The 24782-nt window shown below is 37.7% G+C and overlaps 2 protein-coding genes across 3 annotated transcripts; one reads left to right on the forward strand and one right to left on the reverse strand.

The window, feature by feature from the left end:
• Window positions 1-5347: 5347 nt before the first annotated feature.
• On the forward strand, window positions 5348-12620 carry LOC116166771 (carnitine O-palmitoyltransferase 2, mitochondrial). Its single transcript, XM_031481880.1, has 6 exons — window positions 5348-6538; window positions 6585-6775; window positions 6823-6992; window positions 11866-11979; window positions 12030-12322; window positions 12379-12620. The coding sequence occupies exons 1-6, from the start codon at window positions 5511-5513 to the stop codon at window positions 12506-12508; spliced, it is 1926 nt and encodes a 641-aa protein (XP_031337740.1). The 5' UTR covers window positions 5348-5510; the 3' UTR covers window positions 12509-12620.
• A 4566-nt stretch (window positions 12621-17186) lies between these two features.
• On the reverse strand, window positions 17187-24367 carry LOC116166770 (fibulin-1-like). Of its 2 annotated transcripts, XM_031481878.1 has the most exons (19): window positions 24185-24367; window positions 21612-21774; window positions 21487-21565; window positions 21180-21441; window positions 20976-21129; window positions 20811-20920; window positions 20590-20760; window positions 20329-20475; window positions 20127-20279; window positions 19756-20082; window positions 19573-19701; window positions 19389-19523; window positions 19143-19337; window positions 18959-19093; window positions 18756-18913; window positions 18500-18705; window positions 18319-18458; window positions 18145-18271; window positions 17187-18097 (listed from the first exon to the last, which is right to left on the reverse strand). In XM_031481878.1, exons 1-19 carry the CDS (start codon window positions 24243-24245, stop codon window positions 17692-17694), a joined length of 3258 nt encoding a protein of 1085 aa, XP_031337738.1. In that variant the 5' UTR covers window positions 24246-24367; the 3' UTR covers window positions 17187-17691. The 2 variants fall into 2 exon arrangements, with proteins under 2 accessions (XP_031337738.1, XP_031337737.1); XM_031481877.1 differs by having other exon boundaries at window positions 19143-19523.
• Between the last annotated feature and the right edge of the window lie 415 nt (window positions 24368-24782).

Raw genomic sequence — 24782 nt, forward strand, 5'->3', positions numbered from 1 at the left:
TATTGCTTTTGAGGGAGATGCCAGACGATCCATAGCCTTTGAGCTTGATTACTTTCACTACTGTGGATCAAATTTTTACCCTCATTTAGGGTTTCAGCACCGAAATTAATTAGCAGCACTGGTGGAGTAATTTTATTTTGTAGCTCCTCTTAGTGCTCTACGTTATATAACTTAAGAACGGATGAAATGGATTGACCCAGGAAATCTGATTCCAATCAATCTCTTTTAAGACAGGAAATAACTATCTACTCAATCTAGTCGATAATAAAAACAAGGTTTTACTAAATGGTTGAATATATATAATGGAAAATTCTTTCTTTTGTTTCTCTACATATATCTACCAGAAATTGGGAGATTCCGTCGTAGTGTAAAATTCACCTAGGGTAAGGTAAGCGTTTTGGTATGTGTAGCTTCTTTTATTGCGGCAAATGAAAAAACTTCGCGATTAACAATGTTAATTCCTCGCCACGAAACGAGCTACTTTTTCGTTTTGCTCGACACTATAAGAGTTTCAACGGCGATTAACTTGCTTCAGAATCGAGATTTTACGTACCTAAATAAATTGTTACGTCATCTCTGAACTTACCTGTAGCGGCGCTAACGATAAATTTTAAAATGTATTGTAGGTAGCTTTTTATTTGTTCGGCCCTTGGGGAATACACAGAAATAGATGTAAAAATTTATTCAATTCAATTTTCTATTAGCGATCGATTTCAGGGAGAGATACCCCATCTCTAGGTTTATCAGAAAATATATCACACTGGTGGGTATGCAACTACAAGTTCGTATCAATCCGCAAAACTGCGATAACTTTCTTATCCTATCTCTTGCCGACCTGCATTGCCGATACCACATCAGATAGTATTTATTTATTTATTTATTTATTTATTTATTTATTTATTTATTTATTTATTTATTTATTTATTTATTTATTTATTTATTTATTTATTTATTTATTTATTATTTATTTATTTATTTATTTATTTATTTATTTATTTATTTATTTATTTATTTATTTATTTATTTATTTATTTATTTATTTATTTATTTATTTATTTTATTTATTTATTATATTTATTTATTTATTATTATTTTATTATTTATTTATTTATTTATTTATTTATTTATTTATTTATTTATTTATTTATTTATTTATTTATTTATTTATTTTATTTATTTATTATCCCTCTCTTGTTCTGGGTCCTCAAAAGGATTGCGCCCAATTACAGAGTGACGCGCATAATGCTTTTTAGAGGTGCCTCTGTAGAAGGTCATAGTAGTTAATCTGTGCCCATACGGAATAAAAGCAAATTTGCTGACTCGCCTTCAGTTCACAAAACCATTCTAAACGCGCTCCACTATCCGTATGAAATACACATTTTACACATATAAAAAAATTTGTAAAATTTAAAATGCTTTAGCGGACTCCCGTTACACACCGGACCATTTTCTGAGAGGGTTGGAATAGTCGATGAATTCTGCCTTTTATACGACAGTTTAGATTCTGGATTTCGAGTGGAGGGTGGGACTTACGTACATACAGACATCGGCCTACCTTTTGGATCCTTTATACTGCCTCCATGATTGGAGTCGTTCGCCCCATAGTGTCACTCAAGTCACCCCACGCATTTCAGTGCCTATCGCTCCAGTATGTTGCTAGGTGGTACCTGATGCTCTAGTAAATGGTGACATTATCAAGCCCAAGCCTTGAGATGACTGCACTTTGGAGATGCTCCAACTCTCAGTCATGTTCAGAGCCATCGCTGCAATGCCCCAATATCTGTAATGCACCCTCTGGTTGAGTGTAACTACTACCAGCAGGAATAACCAACGGCCTTCCAGAAATGTTCGCAAGCTCCGGCGAATATATTTGGCTAATTGGATTTATTTATTGCCGAATTTTTGTTACAATAACGAGAACTGAAAGGGGAGAGAAGTTCGTCTTTCATGGCGAACGGACGTGTTTTGAGACAGCTCCGGCTGATTTTAGTGGTTTTGTGATTGTATATAGGTTTAAAAATGTTTGTCTTGTTTCGTCGGGAGCGCACAAAAATTTGTAATTGTTTAGTGCTTATTTGATCGAAATCGGTTCACTGGTTGGGATTTTACGAATTTTTACAGTTTTAAGTTTAATCTCAAGCTATACATAACGCGCGGGGCTAATTAAATCGTGAGAAGACAAGGCAGGAACCTCCAATCAACAGAACAAAAAAGGGCGTAAAGTTAAGATAAGTGCTTGCTTGCTTACTTACTCACTTACTTAGAATTAAGGCTAAATTTAAATTAAAATTGAACAAAGGAGAAAATATAGAATAGAGCGGCCCAAGTCACTGGGAGCTACATTGAATATACCTACTTCGAAGCGGGGTGGAACAAATTGACCCTTGGGAAAGGAAATATAAACTTGTCAACCGGAGACATATAAAGAAGCTATAGCCATAAATTACAATATTTAAGCTCTCAAATTTCGATCTAATAGAGGCATGATTGACAAAAAAAGGAAACCCTGTCTTACCAAATTTCAGCGGCTTTTTTTTTCCTGTGTTTTTTACACCTTTTGCTCTCATTAGTACCTTTAGTTTAGAGTCTCCCACACACAATAGAATATACGGGGCGGCCAGACTGTGAAGGGGCACGCCTCGGTGACAACTTAACTAAATTATCTCTCCTAGGTATCTCTTTTAGCGATCAATAAACAGCACCTACCACTCAAACCAGGATTAAGACCTTAATGACAAGTAACAGCGATCAAATCATGGACCAAATAGAAGTGCGATCAAAAGAATACTTCCTAGAACGCATCAGTATAAATAAGGATGGGGACTGCCGGTTTGGAGCGATGGCGCACCAACTGAGGTTGCCAGTGACATCAGAGCCTCACAGGAAATTAACCAAAGGATTTAAAAAAATCAACGCATACATCAGGGAAAACCTGGAAGATTTCTACCCACAATTGATAGGAGACGTAGACGGATAGGTAGAGGGAAGAAGGAGAGAACCAGCAGGGTTACGAAAATCGTAATCAAGAGGCATCGAGGCATTGAAGTGGAGAAATTTGAAGAAAAGCAAGAGTATATCCATGGCCCAAATCAAGATGAAAATAGGAAGACTAACAATCATAGGATGCCACATCCCCTCGGACAAAAAGAGGGCAGGCGGAACTCAAAAATCGAAGGAAACAACAGAAAAAGTGCTGAAAGAAACTGGGTATCATATTAGGCGACCTCAATGCGCAACTAGGCAGATTGGACGGACGGGCGTGAAGAGGAGGAAGGGAACGGCAGCGACCTTTAGGAACATGGTACACCTAAATGGACTGAGGGTAGAAAACATATTCGTCCAAAGTCAAAATGGTAACATGTAGGAGGGGAAACATTGAATCGCTGATTGACCACATAATAAGGACGAAATCAAAGGAAATAAGCATCACGAACACAGCAGACATATGGGCAAAAACAGTAGGATCGGACCACAAAATGGTAAAGGGGAAAGTAAAGAAGGGGGAGGGGGGAAAAAGAGAACAGAAAGGAAAGGACAAGAAGCACAGCGGGGAAACCGAAGAGTAGGATGTGAAACTTCTGTCAGGGGAGAAGAAAAGGAAGGAGGACCGAAAGGAGTAGTAAGAGATTGGAAGCAAAGAGGGGGAAGGCATACCATATTGGAACAGGATCGGCGAAACGGTCAAAGAAGCAACAAGGAAAACACTAGGGAAACAGAAACCGCTCATGTGACCGAACATGAAGCGGGCCAAAACCCACACTAACCTGAAACAAAGAAGGAGCTAAGGGAAGCCATGGAGAAGAAAACAGAGCCTATGAGCAACACGAAATCAAGGAATTCGTCGAGGTCGCGAAGAACATCGACAAACTCAGACCAATGAAGAGGAATGCGCAAATGTAATGGTATAAGCACATCAGAAAATACAAAAGGAGGAAACAAGGGGGAAACAGAAATACATACCAACGACAGCGCGGGCGATGCTGGGACTACCCAAATTCCTAATCAACAGAACCATAAACGCGTGGCCAGCAGCACCCTCAGCAGGCACAACGCAGTGAAAGACAGAATAACCAACGCATTCAGAATCACACACGCAATCTGGAACTTCTTACGAGAGAAGAAAATACCGGACAGCTTGAAAATGAGGATTTACAACACGATCATAGCACCGACAATCTTATACGGAATTAGCACTTCAGGGCTAACAAGGAGCAACAGACGAACATTGAGGAGGGCGAAGTGAAAGGCACTCAGGATACTGATGGAAAACAGCAACCTTACAAGAAATCATAGAAGAGAACTACTAGAGAGAAAGACGATTACCAGGAGACTGATGCAGATGAGACACTGGGGACATACCAACAGGAGGAACAAAGACCATATCATAACGAGCTGCCAAGATTCTATGTACCTCGGAATGGAAGGTAGGCACACCCTGCCACACATGGAACACCACCATAAACCAAACGGTAGAGGTCTCGGGGATTACCATGGGAAGATGGAAAGAGAAGAGTTGAGACAAACATCAAAGGAAGAAAGAAAGCAGAAAAATACTAGAGGTGGAAGAAGAATCAGACACAAGGACAAGTAGCCAAGGGGGGGAGTTAAAGGGGACAGAAGATAACGCAGGGGGAGGACAACAATAAAAAGGGCCTAACACGAGGAAAATCAGGGAAATGAACGAGACCAAAGCATAGGAACATCGGAAGCCAATGAACGCCCGGAGCAAAAGCTATCACTAGAAAGCAGAGTTCCCTCTAAGGCAGAATACCAGTGGCGAAGCTGTGGCCGTACGGGTCGGATAACACCCAGTTAGCCGCCCCCCACAACCCCCCCAATCCGCAAAATCCACCACATTGTTTGGCATATGTCGCGGCTCAGCGCGATGGCAACAAAGTAGTGGAGGAACGTTCCTGATAGTGCCTACCAGGGACGCATCCCCACGACAGTTGACTAAATCCTGGGAGAGGCGGCGACGCCAGGCATATGTCAAAGTTTCAAGTTTCAATAACAAGAACTGAAAATTAACTAATTAGTATATCATTAGATGAGGGATTGGTGTCATTATAAACCCTCTATGGGGAGCAACAATTTGCAAAAAAACTTTTCCTCTTTGTTAATTGCGTATCTTCGGTTTTGGAAGATTCACCATTAGAAAAATAATAGTCAATGCAATTTAAAAACCTACAGGTTTACGTATATAAACTAAATTTTAATTTTAGAAGGGAAAAATACTTCAACCCCTTGTGCATGAAATTATTGTATTTTTCAAACCGCGCGGTTTACGCAGGCGCTTGTCACGTTGCTGTCTAGATGACTCTGACTGTTTGTTTATTATAATCATAACCTCAATGACAAATTACCTGAACTTTGCACTGCCACTTCCCTTTGTAAATTGTAGGAGCTTACAAATTATTTTTGATACCTGTACTGTGTTGTCTGTGTTACTGGTTACTGTGTAGTTTAGGTGTGCACCGTAAAGTGTCACAGTTTAGTCTCCGGCTGTTAGAATGTTCTCTTCAAAATTACCCAACAGACTATCCAAAGTTGGTGGCAGATTTTCCCACCAAAGCAGCGATTATCAGTATTTGCAACGAAGTCAAATACCTTCCATGCATTTTCAAAAGTCGCTACCCCGACTACCGATTCCCAAATTAGAACAGACCTGCGAACGGTATCTAAACTCGCAAGAACCGCTCCTCTCCAATGAATCATTCCAGCGCACGAAAAAGTATGTCGGTGAATTTCGAGAGGGACCGGGTAAACATCTACAAGAATTGCTAATGACGCACAATGCAAATAATAAAAATTCTAGTTATATCTCTCAGCCTTGGTTTGATATGTATTTAAGAGACCGTAAGCCTCTGCCACTTAATTATAATCCTGCGCTCGTTTATGTGGATGATAACAGGCCCGAATATAACAATCAGCTTTTAAAGGCTGTTAATTTAATAATAAGTAGCTTACGGTTTTATAAATCGCTCAACGGGGATTTACTCGAGCCAGAGGTCTATCATATGGATCCGAAAAAATCGGACACAAAGTTATTTCGTTCGGTTTGTTCTAAAGTACCATCAGCACTCTCTTGGTACGCGTCCTACTTGTTATTCAATGCCTATCCGTTGGACATGTCTCAGTATTATAATTTATTTAACACTACAAGATTTCCTCAAGTAGGTAGGGACAAAATCGAAATGAATAAAAGTGGAAAGCATATTGTTGTGCAGTATAGGGGTAATTTTTACGTGGTTGATGTGTTGGACAATTCGAATAATATTAAGCCGGCAAACGAAATATTGGGTAGTATAAAGTCGATTTTGGACAGCAGAGTGTCGCCGGCCGAGTTTCCTATTGGTGTTTTAACAACTTTGGATCGAAATGATTGGGCCAAACTTCGTCTGCAACTGGTCAGTTTGGGGAATGAAAAGTCATTGAGCTACATAGATGGTGCATTATTTAATGTATGCTTGGACGGTGCGTGTAACAAGGATCCCATTAACGTTTGTAGGCAATTTTTACATAGTGACGGCAAGAATCGGTATTTCTAAGCTAGAAAATGAGATCATAACGTGTTTTGCTTTCAGATGGTTTGACAAATCGCTCTCGTTAATTGTCACGGAGAATAGTTCGAGTGGAATCAATTTCGAGCATTCGTGGGGCGATGGTGTGGCCGTGCTTCGATTTTTGCAAGACATTTACAAGGATTTTCAGGCAAATCCTCAAGTACATCCTGGGATGGAGTCCAATGCGGCAAGTGAAAGTCTGAATAAACTTGGTAATTATTAATTGGTCGTGGTATTATAATGCCATCTTGTATTACAGAATTTCATTTGGATGATGCCCTTAAAAGCGCGATAGCGCAAGCAAGCAAGGACTATGAGAAAGTGTGCAATTCTTTAGATGTAAATACGGTGCAATTGGAGGGGCTGGGAAAGGATATCTGCAAGAAGTTTTCTTTGAGTCCTGACGCTATAATGCAGCTGGGCTTTCAAGTTCGTATATTATTACAGCGAAGGTTCTTGTAGCTTCTTTCTGTTTGTTTTCACAAAAATTATGTTATTTCTAATTCACTTTATGCACCTGCATAGTACCATCATCTACTTCTTTAATAGGTGTTGCATGATAAATATTGTTACAGAAACAAAGGTAATTGATGATCATATGGGTCATATAATAACGAGTTTATTAACCAACGGCCAATGCCAAGTACAGAGTAATATTGCATAATATATCTCAAAGATAAATTATGTAAGATTTAAACGTTTTACTATTCTAGTAAAGACAATATATTTCTTTTAACTTGTGCAAGGTTACTACAAATAGGTATATCTACATTGTGTATAGTGTAATAATTGCACATTTTTCACAGCTGCAATTTGTGATAATATGATGTACAATCAGAGGTATGACAATTTCAAAAGTCTAAGTTCTTTCCCCCCCAATATCCAAATATATTAGAATACCTCCCTGTAACAATATAAATAATAATGAAATAACCAATAGATACATAATAGCACAAATTTAAACACTCCACACGTATCATGGCTGGTTGAAATAGTAAATGTAACCAATTTTTATATATTTAAGATTCACACCAAAAGTTTATTTTACAGAAACCAATTATACACGCGCAGTGTTTCATCAGAGAAATCTGTTTTATTTATTTTTAGTTATTAAGTAACATTGGAATTTTATAAAATGCGAAAAGAAATTTGATTCGGCTCAGAAAATCACCAATATATCGATAGTTTCTTTTTAGTCAAACTCATCGTATATGTTGGTAAAAGTTCTTGGTATTTTTTCGGTGTAATATATACCTATTCGGTTTTGAATACTGTGTGCTACCGCGTTTCGTTGCATGCAATAGGCAGCGTACGACGACTCTGTTTCAATTTTACACCAATTCTTTACCATTTACTTTATATGTACTAGAAAAACGTTTAAACTCATTTTGGTTAAGTTGGTAGAGTAATATTTTCTGGTTACTCATTAATTTCGTCGGGGAAACGGCGAAACACATTGATGCACAGAATCTAGATTTTGAGATCCTGTCATACTCTAATTTTAGGTAAATTGGTAAATCAAAATCGTTATTCTTTTACCAATTTCATCGGGGAAACTGCAAAACACATTGCTTTTTTGATGTACTGCAGTTTTCTTCATACTCTCATTTCGGTTTAGTTGGTAAGGCAGAATCTTCTTTTATTCAATAATTCCGTTGCAGAATCTGCAAAATGCATTGCCTTAATGCGGAATAACTAACTTGCGTACTTGATTAATTATTGGGCAATTGCTTTGGGAACTTGGCAAAATGCGCTGTCATCCGAACATGACGTCCGGATTTGAAGTGTTAATAAGTTTTAGCGATTTCCAGAATAAACCATATTATGATTTTCCCATAAAAAGATGAGAAATGCACTTGACTAATGTCATAATTATGTTATTCACTTGTTAAGCCAACCATAACAATAATTACCAATTAATTTCGCTCCAATAAACAGGATGTTACTTATTTAGCAAAATAAGAGATTTGTAATTTATTATAATTAAATCTATTTTTCAATTTGCTAGTCCTGTAATACACATTTACATACATAAAAGATGAGTGTTGTGTATATGATGTATTCTGTTTCATTGCAAATTAGGCAAGATATGATTTCGCATATGTATCAAATCTGATTTGCATATTTTACACTCGTTTACTGCATGCGTATGCACATATTTTATCTTTTTCTGTGCGTGAATTACCACCTCTAATTAAGAGGAACTTGTTACTGATTACGGCCAAAAAATTAACTCTATATTTACATAAACTTGGTAAACTTTCAAAATGTGCATAATTCAAGAAGAATCTAGCCCTTACAAAAATTCTCCGACTATTGTCTTATTTTCGAGATATTTTCACTTCGCCAGCAGATATGTCTCGTGCAAACTTTTTTTAGGAGTACTCTCCTACGACACTCCATTCTCGAGATATTCGTCTTGACGTTACCAATAGATATGTCTCGTTCACCACTTCTTACATTTAAAATCTAGTATAACTCTGGGGTCGTAAATGCTCATTGACAAATAAAATAACATTTATCCGGTCTACACACAAATTGACAATGCTGAAAGAGAGAGGCTTTCAGAGCCTGCTTTACAAATGCAACGCATGCAAGCGATCGATAGATAATCTTTTCTTACAGTTTTTTAATAATCCAATAAACTGGTCGCTGACGGCTTCAAAAACTTCACTTCGTTCCTATTACATCCAATCTTGATAACACGAACTGGCTTTGTTGAATTTGATTATTGAATCTTGTGAATTTTCGGACTTTGAATTTTCTTTCGAAATTGGTTTCTAGTCTATAACTTTCGATTGAGAAGTCTGATCGAAAAAGTACGAATTGTTTTGGATTCTACGCACCAAAATGAATAAGAAAAAGTGTTTTCCTGAGAAATTTTGGTGCAGTGGATTTTTGGTAAAAAAGGAAGGTTGTACACTGCCTTTTTTTGAGACCCTCAAAAAAATTGTCTCAGATCGACCCGGAAAAAAATTTTTCTTATAGAATGTGGCCTGTAGAATCCATAATTTCAAACAGTTCCAAGATTGGGCTACTAGTTCAAAAGTTACAGCCCTTTGAATTTTCTTTCGAAATTGGTTTCTAGTCTATAACTTTTGATTGAGAAGTCTGATCGAAAAAGTACGAATTGTTTTGGATTCTACGCACCAAAATTAATAAGAAAAGTGTTTTCCCGAGAAATTTTGGTGCAGTCGATTTTTGGTAAAAAAGGAAGGTTATACACTGCCTTTTTTTGAGCCCCGAAAAAAAATTGTCTCAGATCGACCCGGAAAAAAAATTTTCTTATAGAATGTGGCCTGTAGAATCCATAATTTCAAACAGTTCCAAGATTGGGCTACTAGTTCAAAAGTTACAGCCCTTCGAATTTTCTTTCGAAATTAGTTTCTAGTCTATAACTTTTTATTGAGAAATCTGATCGAAAAAGTACGAATTGTTTTGGATTCTACGTACCAGTCGATTTTTGGTAAAAAAGGAAGGTTATACACTGCCTTTTTGTGAGGCCCGAAAAAAAAATTGTCTCAGATCGACCGAGAAAAAAAATTTTCTTATAGAATGTGGCCTGTAGAATCCATAATTTCAAACAGTTCCAAGATTGGGCTACTACTTCAAAAGTTACAGCCCTTTGAATTTTCTTTCGAAATTGGTTTCTAGTCTATAACTTTTGATTGAGAAGTCTGATCGAAAAAGTACGAATTGTTTTGGATTCCACGCACCAAAATTAATAAGAAAAAGTGTTTTCCCGAGAAATTTTGGTGTAGTCGATTTTTGGTAAAAAAGGAAGGTTATACACTGCCTCGCTGTACAAAAAGCTGCTTGATCAACACACAACTCGGAGCTATTATTTTTTCCGAATACGGATTTTTCACGAACTTTAATAACTCACTTGGTGACTTCGTAAATTAAATCTCTTAGCACATTAAACTTCCTTCTACAGAACTTTAGTAACGACGAACTGCTATTCAAACAGGACTGATTGCTAAAAAAAAAGATATAAAGCGTGTACGGCAAAATAGTTACATTTCAAATGTCCACCACCGCAGAAGCCTTGTGTTTCGTTATCTTCTGGCATTTAAAGAAATCACTTCTCTTCCACCTTAAAAATTTTCTTTAAGATTTCATAAGTAAGCAGCCAATCAGAAACAAATTTTAATAAACGCCTGTTTTTTCGCAGAAACAGATTGTGGTACTATAACGGTCCTAACATTAAAGCCCCACACAAATACAAATAATTTTTCTTTCTCCTACCTCTGGTTATTCTTCATACAACTTATTAGATTGGGAGTGGTTCTTGTTATGTAATTATATGTAATATGCGCCGGCTAGCTGTCCGTCAGTAAACCTCTTTTGATCTCTTAAGGGATAAGTAATAATAAATTACGAAACGGTTCTTATTTTCTGTAAGGTATCTTTGCTGCAATAGAATAACATATTAGTAAATGGTGTTTGTCTAACGAATGATCGTCGGGTGTCTAAAGAAAATTAATTCTGTTTTTATAAACACCCTGTACAATAAAGCGAACTACAATGCGTTAATATATTAAAGAAATGCCAACTTAATGCAAATCACAAGTAGTTGGTGAAATCGCCTTAACATAAAATATACAACATTAAATGGTGCTTGAGCATAAAATTCTGTTCAATATTTTTTTTATGAAATACATTACGACGCTAGTTCAAATATACGACGAGCCAAACAACAACAAATTGCCATATTGCGGAAAGCGGCAAAACTGCAATTGTTCATAAATACCTTATGGTTAGTGCACCAGGTTTTTAGATGCGTTCTGTCAATCCAAATAGAAATTATTGCCCCCAGCTGTGCTCTGCACGGACCGGCCACAGAATGTAGTTGAGGTTTTCGTCATTTAACATTGGTAACGAATAGAGAATAAATGAAATAATTAATTTCCTTGCAATGCGTAAAACACACATTCACGCACACATGGTTATAATTGCGTGTCTATTTTTAGATTAGGCATTTTGCTACACTATCAAATTTTCTGTACATGAGATTCGTTACAGTAACTAATGCAAAATATTAACGTCACAGCCTCATATGGAATTAAATCATGAATTAATTGCTTCTACTTAGTGCTTAGACTGTAATCGCTCACAGTACATTTGCTCTTTGAATTTGGTATTATGGTACCATTATGCAAATCAAATATGAGCTTAAATGAGGGCCTAATGCACGCTAGACTTGCCGAATGCTGAGATAATTCTAACAATTAGGATTAGAGCATGTGATAAAGCACATTGGTACACTATTCTCCAATATAATATACAAATAATATTACAGGTCGCATACCATAAGCTGCATGGAAAATTCGTGGGATCATACGAATCATGTAGCACAGCTGCCTTCAGATATGGCCGAACCGAAACCATTCGCCCATGCACAATGGCTACTAAGGTATTTTCTAATTAGTACCGGCGCACATAACTACATTAACTTGCTTATAGAATTTCGCTTTAGCAATTAATTCCAACAAGTCATTATCAAATCAGGAATTGCTCAAATTGATAGCGGAATGCTCAAAAGTTCACGGACAGCTAACAAAAAATGCCGCAATGGGCCAGGGATTTGACAGACACCTGTTCGCTCTGAAACTATACGCAAAAGAGAAAATTGATCTTTACGAGGACGATGCGTACAAAGCCCTAAATTACAACATTATATCTACTAGCACATTATCTTCACCCGTCATAACCTTAGGAGCATTTGGGCCAGTGGTTCCAGACGGTTTTGGAATTGCGTAAGCGTGTTTGTGCGTGTTTAAGTTTATGTACCTACATCCTGTTAATTTTTTAGTTACGAAATTAAGAAGGATGCGTTGGGTGTGTTGGTTACTACATATTTACAACAAGCAAATGGGCCTGATTTCGTAGCAGCTTTACATAAGTCGTACGAGGAGATTCTATCTGTGTTTAAAAACAATTGATCTTTTATAAATTATTGTGGCGGTTATTGTAATAGGGTTATCAAAATTGTTACTATAAATCTAAGCACAAGTATCGACTGTCTTCCATCTAATATAATTTTATGCAACATAATCGTTCTTTTAAGTAATGCGTGAGCGTGGCCATTGAGGATCTCCGAGGACAAATTATGTTTATTGTAGTATTTTTAGCATAGCTTTTTGGTGAATAGACATTCCCACTTGCAAACTATCCGATTCGAGATTTGACTTGGTGGCAAACTACTCCACTCTCTGCCCCCCAGGGTCATTCCTTTAATAATTTTAAATTTTTATTTATTTTATTTTTAATTTTATTTTGCCTTTATTTTTAAGTGACAAGTGGTATCGAATAATAGCGTATTTGAAAGGTCTTTCCAAGTCCTTTATTTTGACGTTTGATTTTTTAAAATCGGTCAATTCGTTTTTGAGAAAATTAGAAAAATATTTAATTTATTTATGCGCCTTTATTTGGGGGGCGGGGGGGTTCAGCCGAGGCTGAGAAAACGTTAAAAATAGTCTGACACGACCGAGAATCGAACCTGAATGCTCTCGCTTCATAGTTTAGTTCCCTTGTCATTAGACACCACATGCATTTATGTGATAAGAAATGCTTTTCGAAAAACCGTCGACCGCGCCAATTTTACTACCCGCTTCATCTAGCACTGTAGCCTCAACCCCTAAAAGTTGGTTGGTTCAAGGAACCTATACAAAAATCAGCTTCTGCGCAGTGTGCATCAGCAACTACGCCGGCGCCCAACTGTAAAAGTGTAATTATTTTCTTCCTTTAAACAATTTTAACATGGTTGAGGAATAAACATATTTCCTTAAAAGGAAAAGAGATCGGGAATAGTGTTCAATCATGATACCTGCCATCGGCTGTAGCCAACTCTGCCTATGCTTAAATTAAATTGTGTTTCTGAAACCTCACAGTGGTTTAAATTATGAAATGCATAACGATTGTTCACCTTTCTAATGACATAAGCAACCGAGTGAACACTTCCAGTTTGAGACGTGAGGGTCCCTTCAAAGATGTGTTATTTACCATAAAATTCTATCTAACGCCACCATGTATAATACTCTTCATAATCAGACCAAGTGCATCAAATTATTGTAACGTAAATTAAATAACGTGGTTTTATTTATTTGCAGTTAACTAACAATAAATTTATATCAGTTTTAAAATGGTTTAATTTATAACAGTAGTTACGTATTATTTATCACTGACAATTTATAACATAACACAAGCACATCGAATATGTAACTAAACTCGAAATACAATTCGTTTTGTTTATGTAACAAACAACATTCTTTCTATGATGTTCTAGAGTGTTCAAGGACACTGCAGAGTGTTCTCGAACACACACATCATATTTCTCGAAAAGATTACGTCACATCCGCCTTCGTTCTTTACCCCCGATGACTAATTTTTCATGGCGCCAGATGTCAATCGGGATTTCTGGAATATTCGCTACATTATTCCACGTAATTTTAGATATAAGTAGAATTTAATTGCCGAGTATTCAAATCGCTCATTGCCACTAGCACGCCGTACTTGAAGTAATTATCTCACAATTCTCAGAATAACTCCCTTACTTCACAAGATTTCCAACGAGGCATAATAGTAATAATAATAATAATATAATTTTTATTTTTCTGTTATATAGCAGAATACAAAAAAAATCAGAATCAGAAAAATAAATATTGCCAAAATCGGAAGTATAGTTTGAACTACTTGTAATGGATATGGGGCATGGTTGGATATAGTGTACTATAGTTATTTGGAATTTCTTGCCCTATATAGGGTTTGTCCCAAAAGTAATAGATTTATTGATCACACATGCAATACAACCATTGAGTAATTAATCCTTCACTCAACGATACAACTTAATGCTCTTCACATACTGCGTCGATACACCTTTACCAACGTGTTTTCCATGCGTCGCAGGCCCTCTGGAATGTTTCCCTTCCACCACTCCTCATATTTTATGAGCTAGAACAATTTGTGCTGCATCAAAATGATGCAAAACTGATACAAGATTGCTATGCATGTTTGTTGGGTAGGAAAAAAGTCGTTTTTCTACTTAACCATGAATCGTGCGCCCTCTAGCGGCGAAGTTAGAAACTTGAAAATAATTTCCAGCGAATTCTCTTGGCCCCTTTCGTTACCAAAATTTTTTTCCCAAAGCTGTGCAATTAACGGTTCCATAGATATGGCCTGTGACCATTACTAATGGGGCACCCCGTACAGCAAATCTCGCACACGAGTGACATTATCGACCGTTCGCGATGTTGATGGGCGCCCAGAACGGGCCTTATCCGACAATTCTTTTGTTTGACGCAAAATTTTATCGCATAGCGTGTCTCTAAAGTTTTTTCCCTAAACATATTTTTTAAGTTTAATTGAAACTTATTTTTAGTTTACGCGTTCGTTTCGCCTCTTTCTACTTTTCCTTTTCTTCCGCAGTATAGTCCAGTCAACCTGTGTCGTAAAACACCAGTTGAAGGAAAAAAATAGTATAAAGCTAATTTTTTCTCCATCGACTACTGCCATTTAGACAAGTGTTTAGCCAAAAGTCCCCGCCCCTACGCCCCTTGCTTCCCCCCCTGTGCCACCCTAAACATGAAAAGTGTAGGGGTTTCGTAAATCGCGTCTCTCTCGATTACTAAACAACATATCGGACTGCACTTTGTTTTATTCTCTTTACTATAACATTGTCTACAAATAAGTTTCAGTTGACTTTCGTCGTAACTTTTACCGTTTGTTTGTAGTTCGTATGAAAAGGTAAAAAGTGGTATATTTTTCGGCACGTAATTTTACTTTTTGTCGCAGAAATTTTCACGCCGACATTTTATCAAAAAATGTTCCCTACAAAAGTTGTAGCTCCCATTATTACCTTTAAAATGATATGCAATAGTACTTACTTTGTTGAAGAGCATGCGAGATTCAGCCGGTGTAATGCAGAATGCGTACCCAGTCGTGGCGGGTTCCGTCGAGGTGGGCCCGGCGGCGCGGCGTTGCAATGCTAATATTGTTGTATAGTGAGTGTTTTTTTTAACTTTAAGGTACACTATTGCATTTTCTCTAAACTAAACCCAACGAATCTCAGTGAAACCTAAATTCCACCCTTTTTAAATTTGTGTCAAATATTAATAAGTCCTTGTATAGGTACAGCTAAAAAATGTATTTTAAACAGTTTTTTGTTTGAAAATGTTTATGTTATTTTAGAAGAAAATAATTGCGGTATCTTAATTTTAAGTGAAAAATATTTTCAGATTATTCACATTTAAAAATAAATTGGTGTTGACCATTTCCGATTTCCTAAACTTCCATGACAAGTTCTTCATTTTCCTCGACTTCAACCAAAGTTACATTGCTGCATGATCCATCTCCAGTCCGTAGCGCTTTATACTATACTATTTTTTTCCCACTAAAAACACAGGTTGACTGAACTAGTAGTTAATTTTAGCCACTGCTTCCCTAGCTCCTACACTCTTCAACCCTAGCTTCAACCCTCTTACTGTTTTTGATTCATTTTCGGTATTAGTCACTCTAAAATATTTTTACTTGTTTGGTATTAAGATTAAGTTGTTTGAAATCGGTGGGCAACTCTGAATAAAAGTGAAAATTTGGATTTTTGCCTTTTGAAATTTCTTGCAAATTCTCAACTCTGAACGAAAAATACCGGTTTTTTGCCACTAATAATAACGGTATCTGTACCGGTTCTGGTTATCGTAACTTCTTAAATAACGCCTTCGGTTCAAAGTGAAGGGTTCTGGTACCGGTTCTTTTCGGTTCCTGTTCCAACCCCTGGTTGCCGGATGTGCATGCGGCGCGTCGCACACTCATGATACATTCCTAAATTAACTGGTTTTATGGTTAGACGTAGGTAGGTGAATTTTTAACATATTAACCAGCCCGTCCTAGAGATTTTTTTAAGGAAGGGACCACACGTTCCGCTTATAATTCTTCTATTTGGCAATATTAACTAATTTGGCGTAATTGAGGCTTACTGGAATCCTTCTTATGATCCACAAGGTACGAGATTCCCTTCTTACAAAGTATTCGGCTTTTGAATCTTTGGATTATATACTTATGAACGTAGTTTTTAGCTCTTTTTTGCAATTGTATTTGTAAAAAGGTAACTTTCAATCGCACTTTAGCTGGCTGGCTGGCTGGCAGCAAATGCGGACTCGTAGAAGAACGCCTGTAGAAAGACAAGGAGTGTACGTGTACCTACCGTGGCCGTGTAATTAACAACTTTAGGGACGGGGCTACGTGATGTAGGGTGGGCGCCATCCCCGAGCGCGTTATATTAGCCTGTAGATTTTTCAGTTTTTTTCTTATTTTGTAAAGTTTTAATCCGATTGTTTTCAAATTGGTATCGTCGGAAAGGTCTTATAAACGCGCACAACTCTCGCGCGACGGAATTTTTTTCCTATAGCGAAATTAACCACCTTTTGCAAGGCAGCGTCTTCGAGAGGTAGAAAGTTTCTTAGAGCTTTAATCGGGGTCTCTCTTTCTCGTGTCGCCAATAGAAGCTCGAGCTATGAGAAGTCCCAAAAATTGAGGGTGGGTTTTTAGCGTTGTGGTTGTCCCCGACAAGCTCTTACTGATGGTGGAGTCAAACTTTTCTTGGTGCTGACTAAGTAACTACTGCTATATACAAGAACTATTTATTATTTTTACATTATTACCTAACTACAGATTTTGTACATTTTTGTGCTTTGTTATATTTAAATATATAATATGATTCACATGATCCTAAATATAATATTAGTACCTACCTACAGCGATAGAGAAAGTTGAATTGGAAGATTTTTAAGTAGGTGCTCTAAAAAATAATTTTTTTTCTATATCTACCTACCATTTAGGACTAAAGCAAAACCGTAGAATAAATTATTTACTCTATGGCAGGTTTATTAAAATATTGTGCACTATGCACGCTAAACTGAGCATCTAGTCGATTTTGAAGTGGTACTATAGGTACTACCAACAGGAGAAATGGAAAAATTACTTCGAAATACTTATATCTAAATTTACCAGTAAGCGCAAGCGCGTCTATTTTACTTTTGAAACGATGCTACTAAACAGGAAACTATATAGCTATATGCAATGAGACCGCCAAGTGAGATTGCTAGGCAAAATTAAGCGGGTTACATCTACTTTAAAAATCATACGCGGAAACGTATATAAAAACGGTGGAGATTACTTTTCCTTGAAAAACGCCAGAAACGTACAGCTCCATCTGAAGCTGCATTTCAATTTCTTGAGGCCCTTCTATCGGCCGAACTAACGAAACAATAACTTTATGAAGATCTCGCTTCATTCTGAAGTGATTGCTGTCCGCTTGTTTGATTTGTGGGGGACATCGAACGTTGGCAATATCCATATTGAAATTCGCCGATGATCCCGCCCAAGACGGTCCTTTCATTTGGAAGAAGTCTATTTTGCCTTCATCGGGTATCGGCAGATTTGATACAAATGTAACGAAATGATAGGAATATTGTCCCGGCATTCGTATACAGTGTGTATCTCTAATGTCACAAACGTTGGACGCTCTTTTGCAACGACTAAAACAATGTGTTTTCGAGTGTTAAATTTAATTTAGCTCTCTCACCTTTTGTGCTCGGGATCTTTAATGTAGTTTGGTGGGCACGTTATTGTGTGGCATTTGAAACTACCTCTTGTATTTATGCATACATCATCGGGATTTCGACATACGTTTTGGTGGCATTCGTCTATGTCTGTAAGCGATGTATTTATAGCTTTGGGTGGGCTTTTGAAATGTTACCTTGGCATGTACGTCCGTCTGATCCAAGTCTGTATCCATCTGGACACTTGCAAGTGTAACTACCAGGTGTATTTTGACAGGTTCCAACGCACAAGTGTTTCGTTTTGAATTTGTCACACTCGTTGATGTCGGTACAGGTCCTAAAAGAATTCAATAACGTTTTCAAACATTGGGCACTCACCTGTTGTCTATGCTAAGCGTGAATCCCCTGTTACAAGAACACCTATAACTTCCCCAAAGATTTACGCAGTTTTGATGACACAATCCAGAGACTTCCGCACATTCGTCAATATCATCGCACGAGTGTTGATTAGATCGAAAACCGTCTTTACATTTGCACTCATAGGAACCAACTGTGTTTATACACTCAGCATTATGGGAGCAAATCTTCAAACGGACGAAGATTAAGTATAATAGTGGAATTCAAGGTAACTCACCCGTTCCCTATAGAAGTCACACTCATTAATATCTTCACATTCGTTATCTGGATTAAGTTTGTGTCCTGGGGGACATTGGCATATATAATAACCGGGGCCGTTTTTGCAAATTTGGCTACTCTTGCATTTGTGTGTACCTCTGGTGCACTCGTTGATATCTGCACATTATAATCTACATATAGTACTACTTTCAGGTTACCTACCTTCGCATTCCGTGCCAGCTTCATTTAGTTCATACCCCGACTTACAATAAATAAACGGTATGCACTGGTATCTTCTGTTCAAGTTTAAACATTTCTCGCCGCGTTTACAGGGGTTGCTTGCGCATTCATCTATGTCTACAAATGATTTCAGAGTGATGATTTGTAAGTGCACTATCATTCGTACCTTCACATTCTCCTTTTGGATTCATCTGGTAACCGGGCAAACATTTCTTAAATTGGCCACTAATAATGGCATTTTGTTGCGTCGGTACAATTTTTGTCGTAGGCGGTGTTGTTTTTTTATTTAAACAATCGCCTACGCATTTTATTTTTTCGCAACGATAAGAGCCCAATGTATTTCTACACTGGAATTTTGGCCCTAAATCATGACAGTTATGTAAGCCCAACAGGCATTCGTCGTCATCCTCACAGAGCCCTGTAGCGGAATTTAGTGTATATCCCGTTCCACAACCCGTGGTTCTAGCGCACACGTATGAACCTATGGTGTTATCGCATCGCTGTGCTTCACCACAATCGTGTTTTCCGATCTGGCATTCGTTGATATCTGGCAATACGCATTTATTATTGCGCACGGTAGCTAGCTTCTCTCTTACCAACGCAGGCTCCAGTTTGATGATCCTTGGAGAAACCCAGCTTACAACTGCACACATAGCTGCCTACAGTATTATAGCAATCTTGGTTACTGTCACAACTATGAGGTATGTCCTTGCATTCATCGATATCTAGAAGTGCAGGTCTGCCATTACCTAGGTATTTACGCAAAGATTGAGACCTACCAACACATGACGCGGGCGGTGAAAATTTGTACCCAGCGGTGCACGAAACTGGCTGAGACGGGGGGTTATAAAATGGATATCCAGGTCTCGCAGTAGGGGTGGAAATTAGCACATGTTGTGGTCTAAACACGGGTGGTGTGGCCGGTTTGTGAGTTGATGGAGAGGTCGGTGCGGGTGTAGTAGCTACAGTGGAAGGCGAACGAGATGTAGTTGCAGCAGTTGATGATTGTGTAGTAATTTTTGGTATACAAGTATGACCACCAAGCTCGTTGACACACTCTTCATTTTCAGCGCAGAGCTGGAAGTTTTCTTCGCACTCGTTTATATCTACAATAATAGTTTAGTGTATTTTCAATGCAGAATGCGCGAACCTTCGCATGCTTGCGTGACTATATTCTTTTTGAAACCTGGCGGGCACGATTTTTTTGATGCTTTATCGATGCAAGTATAGTTTCCCTTTGTGTTTAAACAGATTTGGGATTCCTTGTTGCATTCATCTTTACCGGCAATACATTCGTCAATGTCTGTAATTGTTGGGCTGTCACTGAGTACTATATTATCCCAATCGCTTACCTTCACACGTTTGAATTGATTGTTTGAAGTAAAAACCGGGGGGACACGCGGGAAGCTCTTCAATATCCTCGCATTTATATGATCCAATGGTATTCACACACGTACTCGGTTTTGGGCATGTAAGTGGAAATAGACATTCGTCTATGTCTAAAAGGTTTATCATTAACTTGTGAAACCTTATTGAGCAGCAAACTGAAGCATTTTTTAGTCATATTAGAAGGTTCAGTTTGCTGCCCAACATTGTATGGAAATAGATGCTACCATCGCAAACCATTTGCTTTCCATTAAATTTGTATCCTTCAGGACATTTGTCGTTAAAATTTGTGATTTGTAGAGAATTATCTTGTTTTTCACAATCATAGTCGCCTTCGGTATTGACACACACCTCATCAATTTCACAGTCGTGCATGCCCAACACACATTCGTTGATATCTGGTAGTTTAATGATCAGTTAATTACACTACTTACTATAAAAAATATACCTTTGCACGTTTTTTTATCACTGGTGAGCTCATAGCCTTCGTAACAACCGCATTTTACTGCAATACCGGTGTCTAGGCACTTCTGGTCACAAGGATTGCTTATGGAACAGCTAGAAATGGAAAAAAATACATATTCACATAGGTAACGTTGCAAAAATACTGCACCGGTCTGAAAATGAATGCGGTTGCTTGATGGGTTTGCAAGAAACTCCATCAGCCATGAGGGCGTATCCTTGATAACATTCGCATCTGAACGAGTCTGTTGTTTGAATACAAATGTGAGCGCATAAATCTGGTATATCGCACAATGCCTCCAAAGCTAAAAAAAAATGCATTATTGTGCGCACCCTCACTGAAATTGCGACTTACTCGGAACTGGAGGCGTGTTACCGTCGCCCTTCTTTTCTAGACTTTTTGTGAATGTACCAGGGGTTAAGGCGGCTGCCGTAGTTTTGGAGGATGCTGAAGGTGGTAGAGACTGGGAGGTACTCACTTGTGGAGTAGTAGAGGTCACTTTTCCACAGCAAGCTTTAAAAGTGGCGTCTAATAAATCACCTAATCCCAAATTAGTTCCGCAAGATTGACCCGAGGTTCCTGTTTCGAGACCCATTTCGCAAACTTCGCAGCAATCCTAAACAAACGCCATTAGTACGAAAATTGCATGGGGTAAATTTACTTTTCTTGATTGGTCTTCGACGGAGTCGCATGTTTTCCCCAGTTTGGCATCTTCTTGCCCTAAAGCGCACTCCTTTTCTCTGTAAATATCAATTTTTGAACATGGACAAGCAATTTTCTAGCTACCTGTATTCATTCTTGCAGCATACATCAATGGAATTGAGACAAAAGGGCTCGTCTTCCAGCGCTACACCAGCAATAGGCGTTTGAAAATTTTCACATTTCAAACCTGAATGAGCGTAATTGGTACCCAAGCTGCAACACTTTTTCAGTAGGACCAGCTTCGATGCTAAAATATAGTAGAAAAAAATAAGACCATACGTCCAAATGAAAACATTTGCAATTAAAAATAATAGAGAGAATCTGAAATCAACTCCTTTAAATTCACAAATGACGATGTCGGCAAGATACATTCTTCGAGTTTCGGAAGAGGGTACTTACGAGGCGAAAATGATAGATGCCAACGAAGCGCATTTGTGGGTGGGGTGAAAACTTCAAATGCGAATATCTCGAAAACGTAATGTCGGAAGAGGCTATTTACAATGGGAAAATGATAGATGTGAACGAGACGCATCCGTCGATCGGGTCCAAACTTCAAGTGTGAATATCTCAAAAACCGCGTGTTAGAAGAGGCAAATGATATATATTTGATACTAAGATTTTCAGGTTGTCTGGTAGATGAATCCTATTAATTGCGGGCACAGCATCCAGAGATCCATGGGTACGGAAAAGTACCTGTGTATCCGATCAAACGATTTATTTTGTATTTGAAGTAGGTAGGTACGTATGTGCGTATTTTTTTCGAATATTTTGGTAGTGGGGGGGGGGGCTCTCATGTCTACCTCAAGTGGCGCCTCTGCGTGTGCCATTCAAACTGTTTGTATAGTTGGAAAGTTCTCGTATGAAAGAAATTCAGCACATTTTCGTGTGACAGAAGTATTCTATTAGCCAGTTTTGACTCCACCATCAATAAGATCTTCTCGAAGGCTACCTTTTCTCGGTACTCACAGTCATATAAATGCGCGGATTTCGCTAAAAACCTCCACAAAAGCCTGAAAGCCGACCTCTCCCTTTACAGATCTGTTTTAGTGCAGACATCTTGAGAGTCAAAGGTCACTAGGTTCAGTAGATGTCAACATGCATGAATTAAGCTCTGGCGATACATAATCAAAAGTGCCAAGACGGTGACATTACATTTGGTATGGTATTCGCAATTCCCAGTTTGAATTTCATGCAATTCGGTTTATAAATGGCCGAGATGATAAAAATTATAAAAGTCCTCGTGTGAGATCGAAGGAACTTCAAGCGAATTTTTGTGCGGTAGATCAGCATTCTATTAGCGCGTTTTGATTCCACCATTAGTAAGATCTTATCGGGGGCTACCATATTCGCTTTTGCCGGTACCCACCCCCGACGTCCCGTTCACTGGCAATTCGCGTTTGAAATTTGCAAAAATTCGCTAAAAAGGCACTGTGAATTGATTAGGCTTAACTTTTGGCATTGCGTGCTATATCGCTAAAACTATGCCCAGTTTGAATTTCATGCAATTCGGTTCATAACAAACGGTTTCATTGATCCACAGTGCTAATACAATTATTGGTGAACTCATGTTTCAGTTAAAATAATTAGTTTTCAAACAACGAATTTTATATACGTAGATCTAATTTTTCGAACTAGTAGAATGAAATGTTGTTAGGGGTTTATTAATTTCTTTAACTGGTAATGGAGACTGTAGATCACTTGTGGTGGTGGAACTAACTCAACTTGCAGCAATCACTAAAAACTACAAAAAAAAGCTCAAATTTGTGTGTGGTTAATAATAAAGTTAAAGCGGACCTTTAATTTTTGTTGCATTCATTATGCAGACCGACACCACATTGATGCAGGAATAAATCGAACTTCATGATTAGAAGAGCTGTTGAATGAAGACTTAGTATTTGTAAGGGCAATAATGTTTGATCAATAGGCGTTGATTAGTTTTGCCTGAAACACTGCCCAAATGAAACAAAAGGCGTTTCAAATTTTTTGAAGATTATCAAAAGTAACATTTACACGAACGTTTATCTGACGGCCCGTGCGTTAGTTGGACATGACCATCCGGCCCTGCCAGTTCTTCTTTTTGTTTAAGTCGAGGTTTAAGTTTTGAAAACCATCAAGTTTGCAAACAACTCTAATATCGTGTGTTTAGGACAACAGTTAACATTTTGATCGTGTAACATGAAAAACTGTTATTACTCTCAGTGACCATACCCCGACAAGAAAACGTTATTTTGAAACCATAATTAAATACTATGTATGCGTAACACGAAGAAGTAGGTAGGTAGGTATTCCTCATAGGAATTTCCAAAATTTTGTTATCTACAATTTTTGGTGCAATGAATGTCTAACTGAACATCATTTATCATCCATTTGCAAATAAATCTCTACATAGAAATATGAGTAAAGCTTCCAAAACGCGCCATTTCGTTAGTAGCATTTAAAAAAAGTCTACTTTAATGATTTACTTGAAATTGAAATACGCGTCCTCACATCCATTGTTCTAAGTGCTTTACATAATTCATCAGTTACTGGAACATTATTTACATATATTTAAAATTCTATTATTTCGAGGGACGTTATTGATTATTATATTACGTAGAATCGTATTTTCAATAAAGCAATTAATATAATTGTGCGAGACAAAGGTATTTGAAACGTACCTGAAATACCGCACCATAAGATGGTCGAAAACCCAACAATGAACAACGCTCTGGCTTTCATTGTTCAAAATGAACTGTCTGACACCGCACAGTTCTTCTATAACACTGGCAGAAAATCTGTCGCATTATCAAAGTCCCTTATTTGCTTAAGTTATTCGTCACATTAAGGGCATGTGTATTATAATTCCATATCTGTTTAAGCAAATAGCTTTTCGACACATCTTTCAAATGGATACAGCGCATATGTAAATATTTAATCAAAAAATACCTATTGACACATTTACATCTATGACGAAATATATTTATAAACGTTACCGTCTAATCATTTAAAAAGCAAAATATAACGCTGACTCCGACCAATATTTTCCGATCTTCTTCTTGATTGAAAGAATCGAAAATGATAACGACTCATAAACATGGATCATATACCGATGCCAGTAGCATTCGATAACACTAAATCTATCTATAGCATTATCTGTTGCAATAACGTAGAACGGGATGCTCGTATTAAATTACCTATTTTTCAGAAATTCTGTCCGTTCGTCCATCACAGAACCGCAAAAAGTTGTTTTATATGCGTTTTGCTAAAGAATCTGAT

The sequence above is a fragment of the Photinus pyralis genome, unplaced genomic scaffold (assembly GCF_008802855.1).
Source record: "Photinus pyralis isolate 1611_PpyrPB1 unplaced genomic scaffold, Ppyr1.3 Ppyr1.4_LG3b, whole genome shotgun sequence".
Lineage (NCBI taxonomy): Eukaryota > Metazoa > Arthropoda > Insecta > Coleoptera > Lampyridae > Photinus > Photinus pyralis.

Bases quoted from the DNA above. Each gene is read 5' to 3' on its own strand.
- LOC116166771 (XM_031481880.1), top strand. From the start codon at position 5,511: ATGTTCTCTTCAAAATTACCCAACAGACTATCCAAAGTTGGTGGCAGA. The intron at 6,776-6,822 runs GTAATTATTAAT...CTTGTATTACAG, and splicing joins TGAAAGTCTGAATAAACTTG to AATTTCATTTGGATGATGCC. The intron at 6,993-11,865 runs GTTCGTATATTA...ATAATATTACAG, and splicing joins TAATGCAGCTGGGCTTTCAA to GTCGCATACCATAAGCTGCA.
- LOC116166770 (XM_031481877.1), bottom strand. From the start codon at position 24,245: ATGAAAGCCAGAGCGTTGTTCATTGTTGGGTTTTCGACCATCTTATGG. The intron at 21,566-21,611 runs GTAGCTAGAAAA...TGATATTTACAG, and splicing joins TGCTGCAAGAATGAATACAG to AGAAAAGGAGTGCGCTTTAG. The intron at 19,524-19,572 runs GTAAGAGAGAAG...GCGTATTGCCAG, and splicing joins TCAAACTGGAGCCTGCGTTG to ATATCAACGAATGCCAGATC.